Genomic DNA, 15685 nt, shown 5'->3' on the forward strand with positions numbered 1-15685 from the left:
AGAGAGAGGAAGACTAGAGGGAGCAGCTGCATACACCAAAGATCCTACTAACATCAGAAATACATCAGAAACACAAGTTGGAGGAATAAAAGCATCAATACAAAGTATGCAGTAGCTCAATTTCCAGTCCATCAATTGTGACTTTTTCTGCATTTAACCAAAACTTTTATACTGACTTTTAGGAAAAGAACTTGATGCATCGGGAGAAATAGCTGATGAAGCTTTTCAAAGGGCAACGGAAGTGTCAGTGGCAGAAGAGAGACTACCAATAGAAGCTGCTGCACTAAATTTGAAAAAGAGATGGTTAAAAAATCTTCTAACAGAGAGAGGAAGACTAGAGGGAACAGCTGCATACACCAAAGATCCTACTAATATCAGAAATACATCAGAAACACAAGTTGGAGGAATAAAAGCAACAATACAACGTATGTAGTAGCTCAATTTCCAGTCCATCAATTGTGATTTGTTCTGCATATAACCAAAACTTTTGTACTGACTTTTAGGAAAAGAACTTGATGCATCGGGAGAAATGGCTGATGAAGCTTTTCAAAGGGCAACGGAAGTGTCAGTGGCAGAAGAGAGACTGTCAATAGAAGCTGCTGCACTAAATTTGAAAAAGAGGTGGTTAAAAAATCTTCCAACTGAGAGAGGAAGACTAGAGGGAACAGCTGCATACACCAAAGATCCTACTAATATCAGAAATACATCAGAAACACAAGTTGGAGGAATAAAAGCAGCAATACAACGTATGCAATAGCTCAATTTCCAGTCCATCAATTGTGATTTGTTCTGTATATAACCAAAACTTTTGTACTGACTTTTAGGAAAAGAACTTGATGCATCGGGAGAAATGGCTGATGAAGCTTTTCAAAGGGCAACAGAAGTCCCAGTGGCAGATCAGAGACTGTCTACTCAAGGTATGTAGTGCCTGTCAGGGTCAAGCGCTTACCGTTGCACCAAAAGCTATAGCTGTTAGTTAAGGCGCAACTTTATTTCCTTAAACCGTACCCCCCTAACACCACGGAAACTGCCGAAATAGAGGCTAGAAATTATGGGTATGCATTGCTCTTATCCTTAAGTAGAGGCTTCTTTTTAATCTTGCACTCCATAACCCTATATGTTCTCTATAATTGACATCTCTGTAGATCCTCAGCATGAAACATCTGGTGGTGAAGTTTCTGAAACAGAACTTACATCGAAAGAAGTTCCAATTCCCAGTCCATCAGTTACATAGTTATCAAGGCGTCGCCATGGCGTCCAGACTCCTTGGTCGCCTTGGACGCCTTGGGCGCCATGGTGGTGTCACCTTGCTTTTTTTTCCCTCTGAAATGCCATGGTCGCCTTCCTGCCTTGATAACTATGATCAGTAATAATTTGTTTGTTGGTGACTGAAACTTATACATTGATTTTCAGGTAAAGAACCTGATTTATTAGGAGCGGTTAATGAAGTTGTTCAAAGAGCACTTGAAGTGCCAGTGTCAGAGAAAGGGAGACTGTCAACAGAGGCTGCTGCACAAAGTATTGAAAAGGGAAAAAAAAAGAGAGGAAGACCAAAAAAAATAGCTTCAGATGTCAAAGTTCCTACTCAAGGTATGTGATGCCTGCCTACCAAAGGAAAAGGAAAGAATTTGTCAGCTTGCTAGCTATAACTGATTCAAGCTAGATATTATGGGGTGTGCATTGTTCTTATCCTCGTAAAGAAGCTGCTATTTACTGTTAGTTTTCATTTTAAAGGCTTTCTTACAGCACTCAAGAATTTGTTGGATCATGTTGGCTCTCTGTAGAAATTTTGTTCGATAGCAAACCCATATCCCACACGGCAGCAACACCAATCAATTATCACATTTTAACTTTCTTGAATGTTTTGGCATTGTGTAGGAGTTTCGATTGATAGCCAGCTCATATCCCTACCCAACCGGGCAATGCCACCTATCCTGGAAACCCTTGGTAAGTAAGGCTGGCTTTGAAATATCATTGGTTATCTCATGTAGCTTGTTTGACCAATTTGTTTATAGGAATTGCCAAATATACAACCGATCTCACAGCCCAACTTGGCAATTACTTGGACTGATGATCAGTGTGACAAGGAAGTAGAAGGAAAATGTGAGTTGGAAAAAATCGAGAGAGGGTATCCTTGACTGGCGATTATGCCCTGATTTGGGCTTTACCAACTGTCAATTAAGTCTTGATTTGGGCTTACCTTGTATATACTTTCTTCATGGGACATGTTTATTGTAACATATGCTTATTGGTGATTATAAATAGCTGGCTGGGACCCCATTTTTGGTGAGCCATTCTCACCTTAGATTTAGCCACTTAGCCGAACCACATAAACTCAGAGTCTTTTTTTTCTTCTCACTTTTCATTTTCTATCTTCTGTTGTAGATGCTCAGACGTATATGGTGCCGGTAGAGAATCAAGGTCTGCTTTTCTTCGAGAGTTCGCGAGTCCGGGAGAAAGTTGAATCCATGGAAGCTTTTCAACTACTCCCACAAAGACCACATTTTAGTACCCTAGATCAGTATAATGAAGAGTTGCGTGAAGGACTGGCTATAGGATACATGGTGGCCTTTGCAAACTTGGTGGAGAAGACGTGCAAGTCACAACTTGATGATCCAAGGAGCATGCTTGAAAACAAACTGAAGGCTCTTGTAGAACTGGAAACTCTTGGATTTCAAGCTAATCCAATGAAGTCTCGACTGCAGGAGTTGCTAGACATTAAAGATAGGCAAGTGAAGCTCAAGGAACATTCAAGGGCAGTTGAAGATCAGATAGTTGAGAAGAGGCATGTGAGCAGTACAATTGATGCCGAAATTGATGAGATAGATAGGAAGTTGAACGAGCAACAGCAATCTCTAACCGTGCTGAACAAGAAAAGGGCATCTGTGATGGCACAGAAGAAGATCAAATGTTCCAATATTGATGCAATGGAAAGGGAGGTGGATCTGATAAAGAAAAAGGTTCTGAAAGGTAAACTTGATTTTGATCACGTAATAGCTACTCCTTGGTGAGTCGCTCTACATTTTTTGTTCCATCTTTTGAGTATGCACAACAATGCATGCATCATAGTACTGAACTCCATCTAAACTTAGCATCTATACCCTTTATGAAAAGAAGGATCTTCTATATTCGTAAGTGCAATGGCTATGTTGTCACTACATGGTTCAAGTAAGCTGAATTGGCAATAGAAAGATCGAATGATTTGATTTTGATTTTTAAAACCCTGGTGCGAACTGTGAACAGATTGGTGAGTTAAAATCATATGTTCTAAATTTCTGTGTCAAGTTTGTTATATTCTGTGAAAGCTGCATCATGTATTCCAAGGATCAGGTGGCACTGCCCTCTGGGTGGGGAGACTATGGAGTGGTATGTCTTGATCAATCAATGTATTAGAATTATGGTTTTACCAAATGTCTCGAAGATGTATTGAGAGTGTTAAGAGACGCAAGATATGGTAAAGATAGGCATGTATATGTTTAAAGATACACGTGGATAATCTTCGAATACATGCAAAACTTTTATTTCAAAGTATAATACACCATGAATAGGTAGTAATTAGGTCCCGACATAGGATGTTAGGTGGTCGATTTCTATATCTACCACGTGGCAGATTAGTTATGGCTTAATTTTTGTGTACAAGTATATGCCCCATGACACCCTGATTACCTATCAATTTTGAATTTAACCTTATGTCGATATAAAGCTTAATAAAATTCATTATATTTTGAAAAACAAATAAATGATAATATATGAGCTATGAGACACTTCTTTTCTTGCCCCCATTGACTTGGTATGGGAGATTCAAATATATAATACGAGTGGTGGGTAGGAAAGTAAATAAATAAGGGAAAAGGGTAAACTTATTTGATTAAATCATGGCAAAATTCAGCGAAAGACTTGAAGAGTTAGGCATATAACAATTAACAAGTGCTCTTCTTAAAGCTTTGCTTTGCCCCTCATGGGTGCAAAATGCTTCACCGTAAAGATGCTTCAATGATGCAATAGCCTAACAACTATCTAGTAAGCTTGCAGCTCGAAGCCTCAAACAATATTGAGTTTTGTGAAGCAAAACAATAAACTTTTCCCAACAGGGTCAGAGATTGAAAAGGATATCGGACTTACAAAAATGCAAAATTAAATTTAAAAAAAAAAAAAAAAAAAAAAACAGATCTCTTCAATTATGTGTCTACACTCTATATGGAAGAGAACTATGCCTAGTGAAGTATAACGCTTCACTATTTGCCATATGACAACACAAGTTAGTTCGTGTGATAGAAAACTAGATAAACATCTCATTGGCACAAATTTCAACTTAAAATATATAGGGGAAGTAGTTAAAATTACAAACAAATGTCATTTTGTGTTTTGAGAGAAAGAATGCTAACAGGTGTAGTGTGTGGGCGACTGGGCATGTACTTGCACCCAGACAGCCCGGCGCTAAAAGATCACCGCACTCCCTGGAGACGTGGATAGGTTCAAGGGTACAGTGGTCTTTTTGCACCAGATTGTGTCTGTTGGGCATAGGTACACGCCAACACACAACATCGGTTAGCGTTCCTTTTCCTTGTAGTTTATATTTAGGAAAAAGAACACGAACTAGTCACATGGTTATTGTGCCCAGACACAATATTGCATGAATTTACCGTTCAACCCATAGTAAAACAAAAAAATCCCACTCAGGTGGATCCCCCCGCATGTCGTCTTATTGGCCCCTATCTACGTTGGTGCAGACGCTTCATTTCCATTTGAGCAACTTTCCTTGCTTATTTTGGACTAAAATTGCCATTGAGATGTATGTGGGGTTTTTGTCACATGGACTAACCCATGTATTGTCAAGTGGCAAATATTGAAGCATTATACTTCACTGGGCATAGTGACACCTAGAAGGACCCATATATGCACATATATGTTATGGGCAAAAGAACACTACGTGGTCGTATGGTTCCTACACCTCGATATTGAAGGACACAAATTTACTGCTCTACCCACTATGAAATCAAAAACCTAACCATGTCGATGCCCCTACATGTGCTCTCATTGGCTCTCCCGTGTTGGAGCAGGGAATACACGACCAAACAACAATCTCTTGCCCATATATTATATAATGTAACGTATAATATAAAAGAAAGGCTTTTGTTATATACATTATACAATATATTATATTATGAATAATATAATAACGTATTATTCACTTAGGGCATAGGCATGCCAAACTTTTTTTTAATTACTATTACATTTAGTGGTAATCAAACGATTATTATTTGTAATCTATAACTTTTTAACATAATTGATTATTGTTATAAATATAAATATAAACTATGCCAAAGAGACTAGAGAGCCTAGATATATTTTAAAATTTTGAACTAGGATTCTTCTACCCGACCGATTACAACCAAAAACGCTGAAATTGACCCGAAAGAAAAAAGAGGAAAAGGAAGAACCAAATTCTCGGATTAAAGTTACAAACAAGAGAATTCCAGAAAAGTGGCAAACCAGGAAAAGCCCACTTTGCATCCAAAATCATTGCTTGAGGTCATTAAGGAAGCGACACCGGCAGGGAGAGAGGTTCTGTTTCGGACAACCCGTCAGAGAGATTTTACTCCAATAGAAACACCTGCACCTAACCATCTCTAACCTCTCCGGCAAACGGCGCTACCCTCCAGTTGGTAAGCTCTCTCTCTCTCTCTCTCTCTCTCTCTCTCTGAACCCCTTGGATTTTGCCTCATGTGAAGCATCAGTACCGCAGAACAATCACTTACTTGAATCTCTATTGTAAATTTGTTCAATTTAATGTATGGATTTTTCTAATTTTCGGCAATATTAACATACTCCAAATTTTAATTCCTTGAGTTGCTGCCCTTATGATTCAGTATTTCTCTCTTGAAAGAACCATTATATTGAAGTTACAGTTCATTTTACAATGACCCCACAAATTAAATGGTTAAGAATCATGCTTGGGCAGGAAATAAATGATCTACTACATTCATTCATAGATACAAAAGTTTCCGCATTATGGATTACTTAAATCTCCAAATATTTATACATGTATACATATATCTGTTTTTTGTTTTTGCTCTAAATTTTTGAAATTTTTGTACATGATAATATCCAAATGTATTTGTATGCGTTTCTGATATTTATGTTTTGGGTATGTCTAACTAAATTTTGACTCTTTCTTGTCCAATACCCAAATTGCACTATAGCTGAACATATCCCATCCAATATTATTTTCATCCCAGAACTTACAAACTATGATACAGTGACAGAGCAAGAAGAGAAGAGGATGAAAGAACATAGGGACTGGGAGATGAATATTCCTGCATGTCAGACACAAGTATGAAAAGAGAAAAAAAAAATTGTTTTTTTAAGGGGGAGAGGGGGGGGGGGGTTGTTTCCCTTTCCCCTCTCTCTCTCTCTCCCCCCACCAGATTTAGAAAGCCTTGAAATTCTTCTTATTAAACATTTGTCTTTGAAGTTGAATGCATCTAGTCTGAATTTACTTAAAGTCTCCTTTTACCAGCTAACTGATTTTTATTTGCAATTTTTTTTCTTTGGAGGATAAAAGGATCCTTAGTTTGGATCAAGAACCTCTGGCTTGTCTCCATGGATAAGGGTAGTGGATGGTTCTTCCCAACAATGTGCCCAAAGTACATAATTTCTCTTATAATCATCATCCTTACCAGCATTGCAATGCGTATTAAGTATGTCATGTTCCAGAGCGGCAAACCCCTTAACACCTCATCTCCTAAGCCTAAGAGCACCCTGATTATCCTGGGTTCAGGTGAGCTCATGGTCTTCATACTGTCTACATCAACCTCCAGATCTTCATCATCATCATTGTCGTCATTAAGGGCTATGATGAATATGTAGGGGGTCATACTGCTGAGATGCTTAATCTCGTCTCTGTGCTTCAGAAGGACAGGTTTACACCAAGGTTCTATATTGCAGCTTGGACTGATAACATGAGTCTTCAAAAGCTCATGTATTGGAAGACTCCTTGATTAATCAGGTACCTTGCTTATGACTCGAGAATTTTTTGGCCCTTGTGAGTGTTCTCAAACCTTATTTGAAACCTTATTGTTTTATGATTACATCACTCTTATTGTGAAATAGTCTTTTTATGTAACGCTTTCATCTTTGCATAAGTTGCTTAATATGCTGAAATATTCCCGATTTGAATAATTCGATCTGTCGTGTAGGAAATTTTAACCAATGGTAGGGTGCGTGTTTGCTCATAACTCATTGTAGTCTTATTAGAAACTCAACGTATCTAGCTGGGTCTGTATTCAGTTGTCTGTAAAAAGAAGCAATCAAGTTTATTGAAGGGAGAAATGCTGCCCATTTAAGGGAAACAAAAAGAATATCCTCTGTGTCATCTATCAACCAGAAGAAAAAGAAAGGGTAAGGGATAGAAGAGGGTTACTTAACAGTAATAGGAGATGGTAGAGCATCTGACACAGGCGGAAGGTTCAGACCTGTAATAGAGAGATCAGATCTAATTTATAGGGAGATTAGGGATAGGATAAAGGGAGAAGACGAGGTTTCAAGATCAGATTCTGGTCTTGATGAAGAAAGAAGAAGAGACGGGGGGGATGAGAGGGAGTATCGTGAGAGAGAGGAGAAGAGATGAGATTGAGAGGGGGAGAGAAAAAAGAGAAGATGTTGAGGAGAGGGGAAGGGATAGAAGGTGATCAAACACACCTGCTGATTTCCAATGAAATCCAATTTTCAATTCATTTTTCAAATCTTTCTTTCATTGTTGGATTACATGAGTATATAAAGAAAAATAAAAATGACTCTTGGACTCAAGCATTAATCACCTAGAAGCTAACTCTAATAAAGCATTAAATTACCTAGAAATTAATACCAAGTAAAATTAATTACTTACACAAACTTTTGGACTCCTACATAGAAAACTTAAAAGACCCAACTTGAAAACTGAAAAGTTTAATTAAAGCACCTAGAAAAAAAATCAACTCATTAACTAAGCCTAGGAAAATGAAAAGACTTATTAGAATATGGAAAAACACTTTAAGAAAATTAAACTCAGGTCTGGTGGCTCTTTGGAGTCGACTTAATGGGTCCCACCAACAATGATATCACAGGGACTAACCCTGGCCAGCTTAACCCAAGGCTGGTTCTTGGCCCTGCAGTTTGGGTCTAGTTCTGATGTGGACCAAAATAGCATGGGGGATCTTCTTCAGGCTTGATACTGCATCAGCATCATCATTGTCCTCATGGTTGTGTTTGGTTTTATTTCATGTCTTATCCTGTGAAGGTGGTCTAGATCTGTAATATTCCTAGTTAGTTTGCATTCTTCTCTTTGACAAAAATTGACATCCTTACAGTCGATAACCTGATAAATAGAGGAGTCTTCATGCCTTCAGATGTTTCCTTTGTACATTTGAGTTGAAATGTGTATATGTCATCTCCTTACCCACCGCCTCTTATTGAAATCTGTTTTTGGCATCCTCTGGGTTTTGTTTACAATCAGCTGTTCCTTCATTATTACAGTCCAAGATTTCCTTTGCAGCTGGAAGAGAAGGTCTCATAGTCCCAAAGAAAGAACATTATGGTGCTCTACTCCCTGAGCTTTGCGTTCTGTGTTGCATATATTTTGTTTGTATACAGATCCAACTTGTTTCTTCTTTTGATTATCATGATATCATCGTCTTGTTTATCTAAAATATATTTTTCTTGAATTGGTTGGCGATGCAGACTGGTGATAAGAAAGTTCTAGAGGCTTCCCAGTTCATGCAGATATATCGAAGCCGGGAAGTTGGTCAATCATATTTAACTTCTGTTGGGACAACCCTAATAGCTACAGCTCATGCCTTCTGGCTAATGACTAAAATCAGGCCCCAAATGGTATTTCTATTTATTTTAATTCTTGTCTCTTTGAAGAAGTCTGTCTATTCAAATTATTGGCATAAATAACTAGAATTTAGTTAGCATTTTCTGATTGTAAATTTAGTGAGCTTTTTGTCATTTTTTCAGATACTATGCAATGGCCCTGGGACTTGTATCCCTCTCTGTGTAGTTGCTTTCATTTTTAAGGTTAGAGATCTGTACTTTGCCTAGTCCAAAGTTGTAAGTGTAATACTTGCAAATATGTAATGACTTGCATCAGAATGGTTGTGGTTTGCCTAAATTTTTTATAATTTCTGAATGTTGAACATGAGATTTTAACTCACCAATATATTTGTGTGACACTTTGGCTTAATTGGCAGGTTGTTGGGATTAGATGGTCATCCATTTTCTATGTTGAGAGTATAGCACGAGTTAGGAAGCTCTCATTGAGTGGCTTGCTTCTCTATAAATTACGCATGGCTGATCAGTTATTTGTGCAATGGTCACAATTACAAAGGAAATACCTGCGAGCACAATATGTTGGCCATCTCATGTAATTAATTCAATTATGCTGTTGCTAGTGGTGTTTGTCTCTCTTCTACCTCTTCTAAAATTCAATCAACTTTACCTGCGAGCACAATATGTTGGCCATCTCATGTAATTAATTCAATTATGCTGTTGCTAGTGGTGTTTGTCTCTCTTCTACCTCTTCTAAAATTCAATCAACTTTACTTCTCCGAATTGACTTCTTTTGTATAAGACTTAAGTGTATCTCTCTCTTTGTAGGTGAGTTGACATACTGGAAATTGCAATACATGGTCATGACCAGAATATCAGTGCTTCAGATGTGCATCGAAGTGACGCTGCAATAATTCATGTCTTTTGGAAGCAGTTTGAGTTGCAAAACTAATGATTTTTGCGTACAAAGTTTTGTGGAGCTTAAGCTCATCATACTTTTGTAGTAAAGAATGGATTTTTGTTTTGGACCACATATAGTGTGGTGACTTTGAAAGACAAACTGATGGGATTGATTTCCTAATTGTTTCTTCATTAATAATCTATCTACCTACTTTTTGGCAATCACTATGTTGTAGAGCCACAGCCTTGGATGGAATCTATAGTTTTCGGATGAATTATGTTATCTAATGTTTATCCACGCTTCACAATAATACCTAAAAAAAATTCTCTACAAGGCAATCCAAAATTTTCAATTTGTCTAGTACTGCACCAGCACCTGCACTAGCACGAGGACCAATGAGAGTGTGTTTAGGGACATCAATATGGATGAGATCTTTTATTTCATGAGGGGTGAAGTGGTAATTTTGTATACTCATGTGTCTGAGAATAGGGGCCACACGACCAAGCAACATTCTTTTTTCTTATTATTATAGACATCTTTCTTTGGAACAATCATGTGTTGAAAAACACTTCCATCTTCTTGCCTTTTGCAATGTTGCATTTTAGGTGAGTTTGGCTTTGGGGCCAATGAAAACAAAAACTCAAAAAAAAATTAAAAAGGTTTAATCTCATGACCCCATGGAGCTCTGGGACATAAAAGAGTTGGCATCTTGGTCCCACTTCTCAGCTTCATGTGTCTCCTCAGTAAAAAGGTTGGTGGTTGAATTAGTGAGGCTTTGTCATTGTCATCCACTAGTCATCATATGTCAAGTCAGACCTCACCACATTGCAAATAGAGGTTTAAGAATAAGTTGAGAAGGGGAAGATCAAGTGAAGGGATCTTTCTCAGAAATTCAATTTAACTGAGCATTCAAACCAGTGCCTTGTGCTAAGCAAAACCTGTTGAGGACTCCCACAAATTTCCTTCCAATGAACCTGTTTGAAAGATAAACTGCTTTCTTCATGCTTTAGTTGATGGTTTTGCTGAGTTAGCCTGTCCTGAAAGTTAAGTTTTATTCCCAAACTATGTTCTACCAAGTGCTCATCTCATAAGGAGCTTAAATCAGTCAAAACATTCAATAAGTAAAGAACAAAGTCGCTTAGTGACAATTGCTTATCAAGTATACATTGCCAAATAGGACTTTATATTGTTGATGTCATCCATTTGAGATGAATTTTCAGTTTATATTTCTTCTTGCAGAGGAGGAGAGAACATTCACAAAGTCTTGTTTTGTTTTCTTCTGCTTCTTTTCCTTTTTCCCCTAAGCCCCTGCAAATAGAACTTAATCACCTTCTCAATACTGAAGTTGTAATATGTCATTCTCTGCAGAGAAAATTTTTGTATATAACAGAACTATACTAGAATGAGATATCTTCATTTATCAAAAAACAAAAGATGAAAAAAAAAAGAATGAGTTATCTTCAATATAGACACAAATTCTTCTTTGTAAAGCAGCTAAAGTATTAGAACTTTCATTTGCTTATTCTGTTCTTGTAACCGTCTTCGACTTTAAATCATCGAGATAGTTTTGATACATGTAAGAAACAAACCCCCAAATGGCCAAAAGCAAAGCTATAACTTTTACTCCATCCATTTTGTCATGAAAAAATATCACACCAAAGATTGGAACAATAGGCAAGGACACTGTATTAATGACATTCATAAAGAGTGAAGACACTTCATAAATCAAACCCATAGTACCAACATAAAAAGCTGTCCATGCCATAGCAGAAGAAACTAAGATCATCACATAAGAAACCCCTCCAAAGTGCTCCATCTCTCCCTTTAGACTCCTCCATTCCCCACTAACGAAAAAACCCACCACGCAAACACAAGTCCCCACTATTGCTGGATATATTTGCATCTCCAATTTCACAGAAAATGTTTCCTTGTTCAGAACTTTCTCAAATGAAAGTTGGGTAAGTGAAAGTAGTAAGGAGAACAAGGCAGATGCACATATGGTGATTAATAATCCGAGTACGTATTGTGCTCGTGTAATTCCTTTGGGAATATTGGAATCGGAATCGAGAGCAAGGAGTGAGGCAGAGATAGTAAGGAGGACTACCGAATTAAGAATAAAAGGATTGAACTTAAGGGAGTTAAGGAAGTAGGAGAATATTGCATTAAAAGCCAATTGGGTTGCACAGACAAGGGAAAATGTAGAAACAGGGAGATATGACAGTCCATATGAATACATCAAGTTATCGCCCGTAAAGAATATACCAAAAGAGGTATAGAGGAGTGTAAGGGTGATGATAGAGGGTGAAGTGTTGTTGATAGTATTGGCTTTATGATGGTTTGGGATAGAAGGGTTACAGGAGAAGTAGACTAAGATAGGGATTAAAAATGGAAAGCCTGCAGTTACAACTATTGTTTGCATCCATTTGCTATTTCCACCTTTGTCATAGTAGAGCCTTCCTAGAAGACTTCCAATGGCTTGGCCAGATAGAACAAAGAATATGTAAAGTGACACTAAGAGCCACCATTTAAAGCCTCTTTTTTGTGTAGGGAGTGGTGGCATTTCATCTTTGGCCAAGTCCTCTGGATCAATCAGAAAACAGAGAAACTAAGGAAGGATTAGCATACCATAAAAAAGTAAAACTCAGCATATAAGTATTTGAATTTGAGTATATAGAGCTCACATTTGTGTTTCAGATGCATCTTGAGGCATGTTTTAATATAGTTTTTCTTTCCTAAAGTTCATTTCTTCAAACACTTAATCTTAATTTCTAATATTGTTATGTTCACCTGTGCAAATATTATAGATGTGGGTGTTTCACTCCTGGATAGAAAACCATCCTCTTGAAAGTTCACTGCAGTTCATTTGATTTTGCAGGAATTCCATAAGAGGCATTAAAAGAAAAAGGAAAATGGAGAAAGGCCACATCTATGAATGTAAGTTTGATCATAAGAAGTAAAATCACATGGAACCCTAATTATGAGTTTTATTCTGCAGTAGCTTCTGTAAAAAGTTAGGAAAAGAAACTAATTTCATTGTTTTATGCAGTAAACTGGAACTAGTATCTTGTAATTCTGAAGAGATGGATCTATTGGTGTTGCACCAAAAAGCAAGGTTGAATTTTCAGATTCTTGCAAAAACTAGTAAAACATGAAAATAATGGATTTTCAAGATTATTGCAGATCCAATGACAGTATAACAAAAATTGATTCAAGACAAGGAGGAAAGCCATAAACATAAACTTACCCATGTCATGGAGGAGTAATTCTTGAGCTTCCTGGTTCTCCATAAATCAGAAGAAGAAGAAGATGATAGACAAGAAAACAAGAAAAATATCAAAGAATAAGAAAGGCTTCTACCCAAGCATGTGGAGAGAAAGCCCAACAAACGGTTGACATATGAGAATTGCAGCAGAGCATTAATGGGCCACAGCAATAATGCAGCGATCCCTCAAACTTTTATTTAATAAGAATGTGGGAAACACTCGTGAGCCAAGTTGGAGTTCCAATTGATAGAATCTTTACAGCAGTGCGTCTTTTTGTTATTCTATGACTTTTTCTCTCGTGAGCCCTGCTGTTGTACACTCCGACATCTAGGGCTGCAACAGGTCGGGTTGGGCTGGGCTTTATAGAACCCTAGCCCAACCCTAAGTCCCCTTAGCTGGGCCCAAGTCCGACCAGACCCTGACTCAGGGCCAGAAAAATTCAACCTTGACCCGCCCTCAAGGTGGGGCCGGACCGACCCTAATTGGCCCTGATCATGGGGAAGGAGAAAGAAATGCATGGGTTGGAATGGGCTGGGAATAACTTATTAATTTTACATAAAATAACAATATAATAAATTATATTATAATACTTGTTGTCTTCATGTATAGTATATTATATAAAAAACTGTGGGTGAAATTTAAAGTTCATAATGTATAAATTATATCAATATATATTTTATAGTACAACATAAATCAGGGTCGGGCCGGGCCAAGCCAAGCTTAGCTCGAGGCCTCAACCCTAACCCAACCCGACCCTAACTCAGGGTTAGAAGTTTCTAGCCCTGACCCACCCTCAGGGCCAAATATCTCAGCCCAGACCCTGTTCGGGCTCAGGGCGGGCCAGGGCAGGTTCGGGCCGACAGGGCCAAACTTGCACCCCTACCGACATCTGCTGTTGTACACTCCGACATCAATCGCAATTGGCAAGTGATATTTTCCTCTGTTTTGATTTGCCAATATTTTAGATTAACGTATAGGTCTCTTTTCCAAAATTTTAATTCATTAGATAGGAGGAGAAGAGATGACTTTTGAGATTATTGATATGACCAAACACATCCCTATTCGATTTGTGCAAAGAGTTAGAGAGGGTAGAAAGTTTACTGCATAACTGATCAGCAGGGAAGGAATTCCAATTAGAACGGCAGAAAGCAGAAAATTCAGGGTGATGAAACCAGGCCTGTTGAAAATGAAAAAGCTTTTTATAAGATGGATGGGTTCCCACAGTAGGAGAGGAGAATATAATTGTGATCAGAACCGATGGGGGATAGTTTAGAAAGAGTAGCCAAGGGAAAACAGGTAAGCCAGTCAATATTAGCAAAATCCAGGCATTCCTTGATAAGCTTAGGTGGCTTCTGGGGATTAGACCAGGTGAATTTAGAACCAGTCAGAGTGATTTCCTCAATATTAAAGGAGGTAGTAACATTACGGAGGGCCGAAGCCGAGTGGGACAAATGGAAGGGAGAACCCCCCCCCAGTTTTTCGGAATGATGAAGGACTTCGTTAAAGTCACCAACCAGGCAGAAGGGAAGGTCAAAGGAAGGTCAAGGGAACCAAGCAAAGTGCCCAGCGTAGTCCAGAAGGATACACGAGCCGAAGCAAGGGGAGGTGCATAAACACAAAGTAACCAGAATAAGGTTGAAGGAGAGTTAGAAATCAATAGTGTAAGGATATTATCCATAGTAAAGGAAGACACAATCTGCACATGAGGCAAAGCCATGGCCCATAAACCACCTTTCTTACCATGCAATCCTAAACTGTTCAAAAAGCAAATTGACTCGTAATTGTTAAAAGGTCGCTTATGATGCAGGCTATCATGATCCAAACACTTAGATTCGCAGAGGAACACAATATCAGGTTTATGTTTAAGTAAATGAGCATCAAGACATTTAGTAGTAAACTTATTATTCAAACCACGTGTGTTTCAAGCAAAAATCAACATGATAAAGAGATGAATAAGGGATATCAGAGAAACATACAAAATCTAAACAGTCGAACAGGAATATAAGCACGGCTTGAAGCACGGCGATTCAAGTCCTAGATGGTAAAAGCAGTGGAGAGCAAAACAAAGAAAAACACACAATATAAATTAAAGAGATAAAGAGTAAGCAGTGGAAAGCTGACCGGATTCATCGAGGCTTGCGAAGCTGCCGGACCTTGAGCAGGCTGAGACACAATGGTAGTGACAGAGATTAGATTAGAGGGACCTCTGGGAATGCGACAACGTCCCTCCCCGAGCCAATTAGTAATCATAGAGAACAGCGCCGAAGGATCACTGGAAGAAGAGAGAGCAGCCTCAAAACTTTGTCGGAAAGCGGTGAATTCACTGGCCAAGGAAGGGTTGACAGGAGCGGAGCAAACTTGCGTTTCTTGGAAGACGGGGCCATCTACAGGATGCTCAGTAAAGATCGCAGACTGGTTGACACCCACTGCCGCAGCCACAGGATTGGACTGGACCCCAAAAGAGGGATCAAAGTCCAGAATAAAAGGTGCATGGTGCACCGCTGACAAACCAGCAACCCCAATAACAGGTGGCATCAAAGCAAGATCCTCCGGCGGCACAATCGGACTGTGATCCTCAAGCAATGAAGAGATCACCAAAAGAGTGAAGTGGATTTTTGAAGCTGAGGAAGTATTCTGGTTGCAGAAAGCAAGGCATTTTTATATTAAAGATGGGGATCGGAACACGAGATATTACCATTCCCTCACTAGATCC

General features: G+C 38.5%; 3 protein-coding genes across 3 annotated transcripts; 2 read left to right on the top strand and 1 right to left on the bottom strand.

Annotated features, from left to right (window-relative positions):
- Nucleotides 1-443: 443 nt before the first annotated feature.
- LOC122665930 (DUF724 domain-containing protein 7-like) lies at nt 444-3011 on the top strand. Its single transcript, XM_043862057.1, has 4 exons — nt 444-746; nt 1414-1590; nt 1879-1947; nt 2386-3011. Exons 1-4 carry the CDS (start codon nt 530-532, stop codon nt 3009-3011), a joined length of 1089 nt encoding a protein of 362 aa, XP_043717992.1. The 5' UTR covers nt 444-529.
- Nucleotides 3012-6424: 3413 nt separating this feature from the next.
- On the top strand, nt 6425-9449 carry LOC122663588 (UDP-N-acetylglucosamine transferase subunit ALG14 homolog). The gene is given in 6 exon segments (XM_043859182.1): nt 6425-6781; nt 6871-6975; nt 6978-7009; nt 8719-8868; nt 8998-9057; nt 9231-9449. Coding segments are annotated over 6 exon segments (702 nt in total). The 5' UTR covers nt 6425-6603; the 3' UTR covers nt 9408-9449.
- A 1719-nt stretch (nt 9450-11168) lies between these two features.
- LOC122663949 (probable purine permease 11) lies at nt 11169-13011 on the bottom strand. The gene is made up of 2 exons (XM_043859621.1): nt 12954-13011; nt 11169-12289 (listed from the first exon to the last, which is right to left on the bottom strand). The coding sequence occupies exons 1-2, from the start codon at nt 12994-12996 to the stop codon at nt 11229-11231; spliced, it is 1104 nt and encodes a 367-aa protein (XP_043715556.1). The 5' UTR covers nt 12997-13011; the 3' UTR covers nt 11169-11228.
- Between the last annotated feature and the right edge of the window lie 2674 nt (nt 13012-15685).

Source organism: Telopea speciosissima, chromosome 6 (genome assembly GCF_018873765.1).
Source record: "Telopea speciosissima isolate NSW1024214 ecotype Mountain lineage chromosome 6, Tspe_v1, whole genome shotgun sequence".
In the NCBI taxonomy this organism is placed as follows: domain Eukaryota; kingdom Viridiplantae; phylum Streptophyta; class Magnoliopsida; order Proteales; family Proteaceae; genus Telopea; species Telopea speciosissima.

What these genes read in the sequence shown, in the direction of transcription:
- LOC122665930 (XM_043862057.1), top strand. Translation starts at nt 530, where the DNA reads ATGGCTGATGAAGCTTTTCAAAGGGCAACGGAAGTGTCAGTGGCAGAA. An exon ending in AATAAAAGCAGCAATACAAC is followed by an intron (nt 747 to 1,413) that starts GTATGCAATAGC and finishes ATTGATTTTCAG; the next exon opens with GTAAAGAACCTGATTTATTA. An exon ending in TGTCAAAGTTCCTACTCAAG is followed by an intron (nt 1,591 to 1,878) that starts GTATGTGATGCC and finishes GGCATTGTGTAG; the next exon opens with GAGTTTCGATTGATAGCCAG.
- LOC122663949 (XM_043859621.1), bottom strand. Translation starts at nt 12,996, where the DNA reads ATGGAGAACCAGGAAGCTCAAGAATTACTCCTCCATGACATGG. An exon ending in ATTACTCCTCCATGACATGG is followed by an intron (nt 12,290 to 12,953) that starts GTAAGTTTATGT and finishes TGATTGATCCAG; the next exon opens with AGGACTTGGCCAAAGATGAA.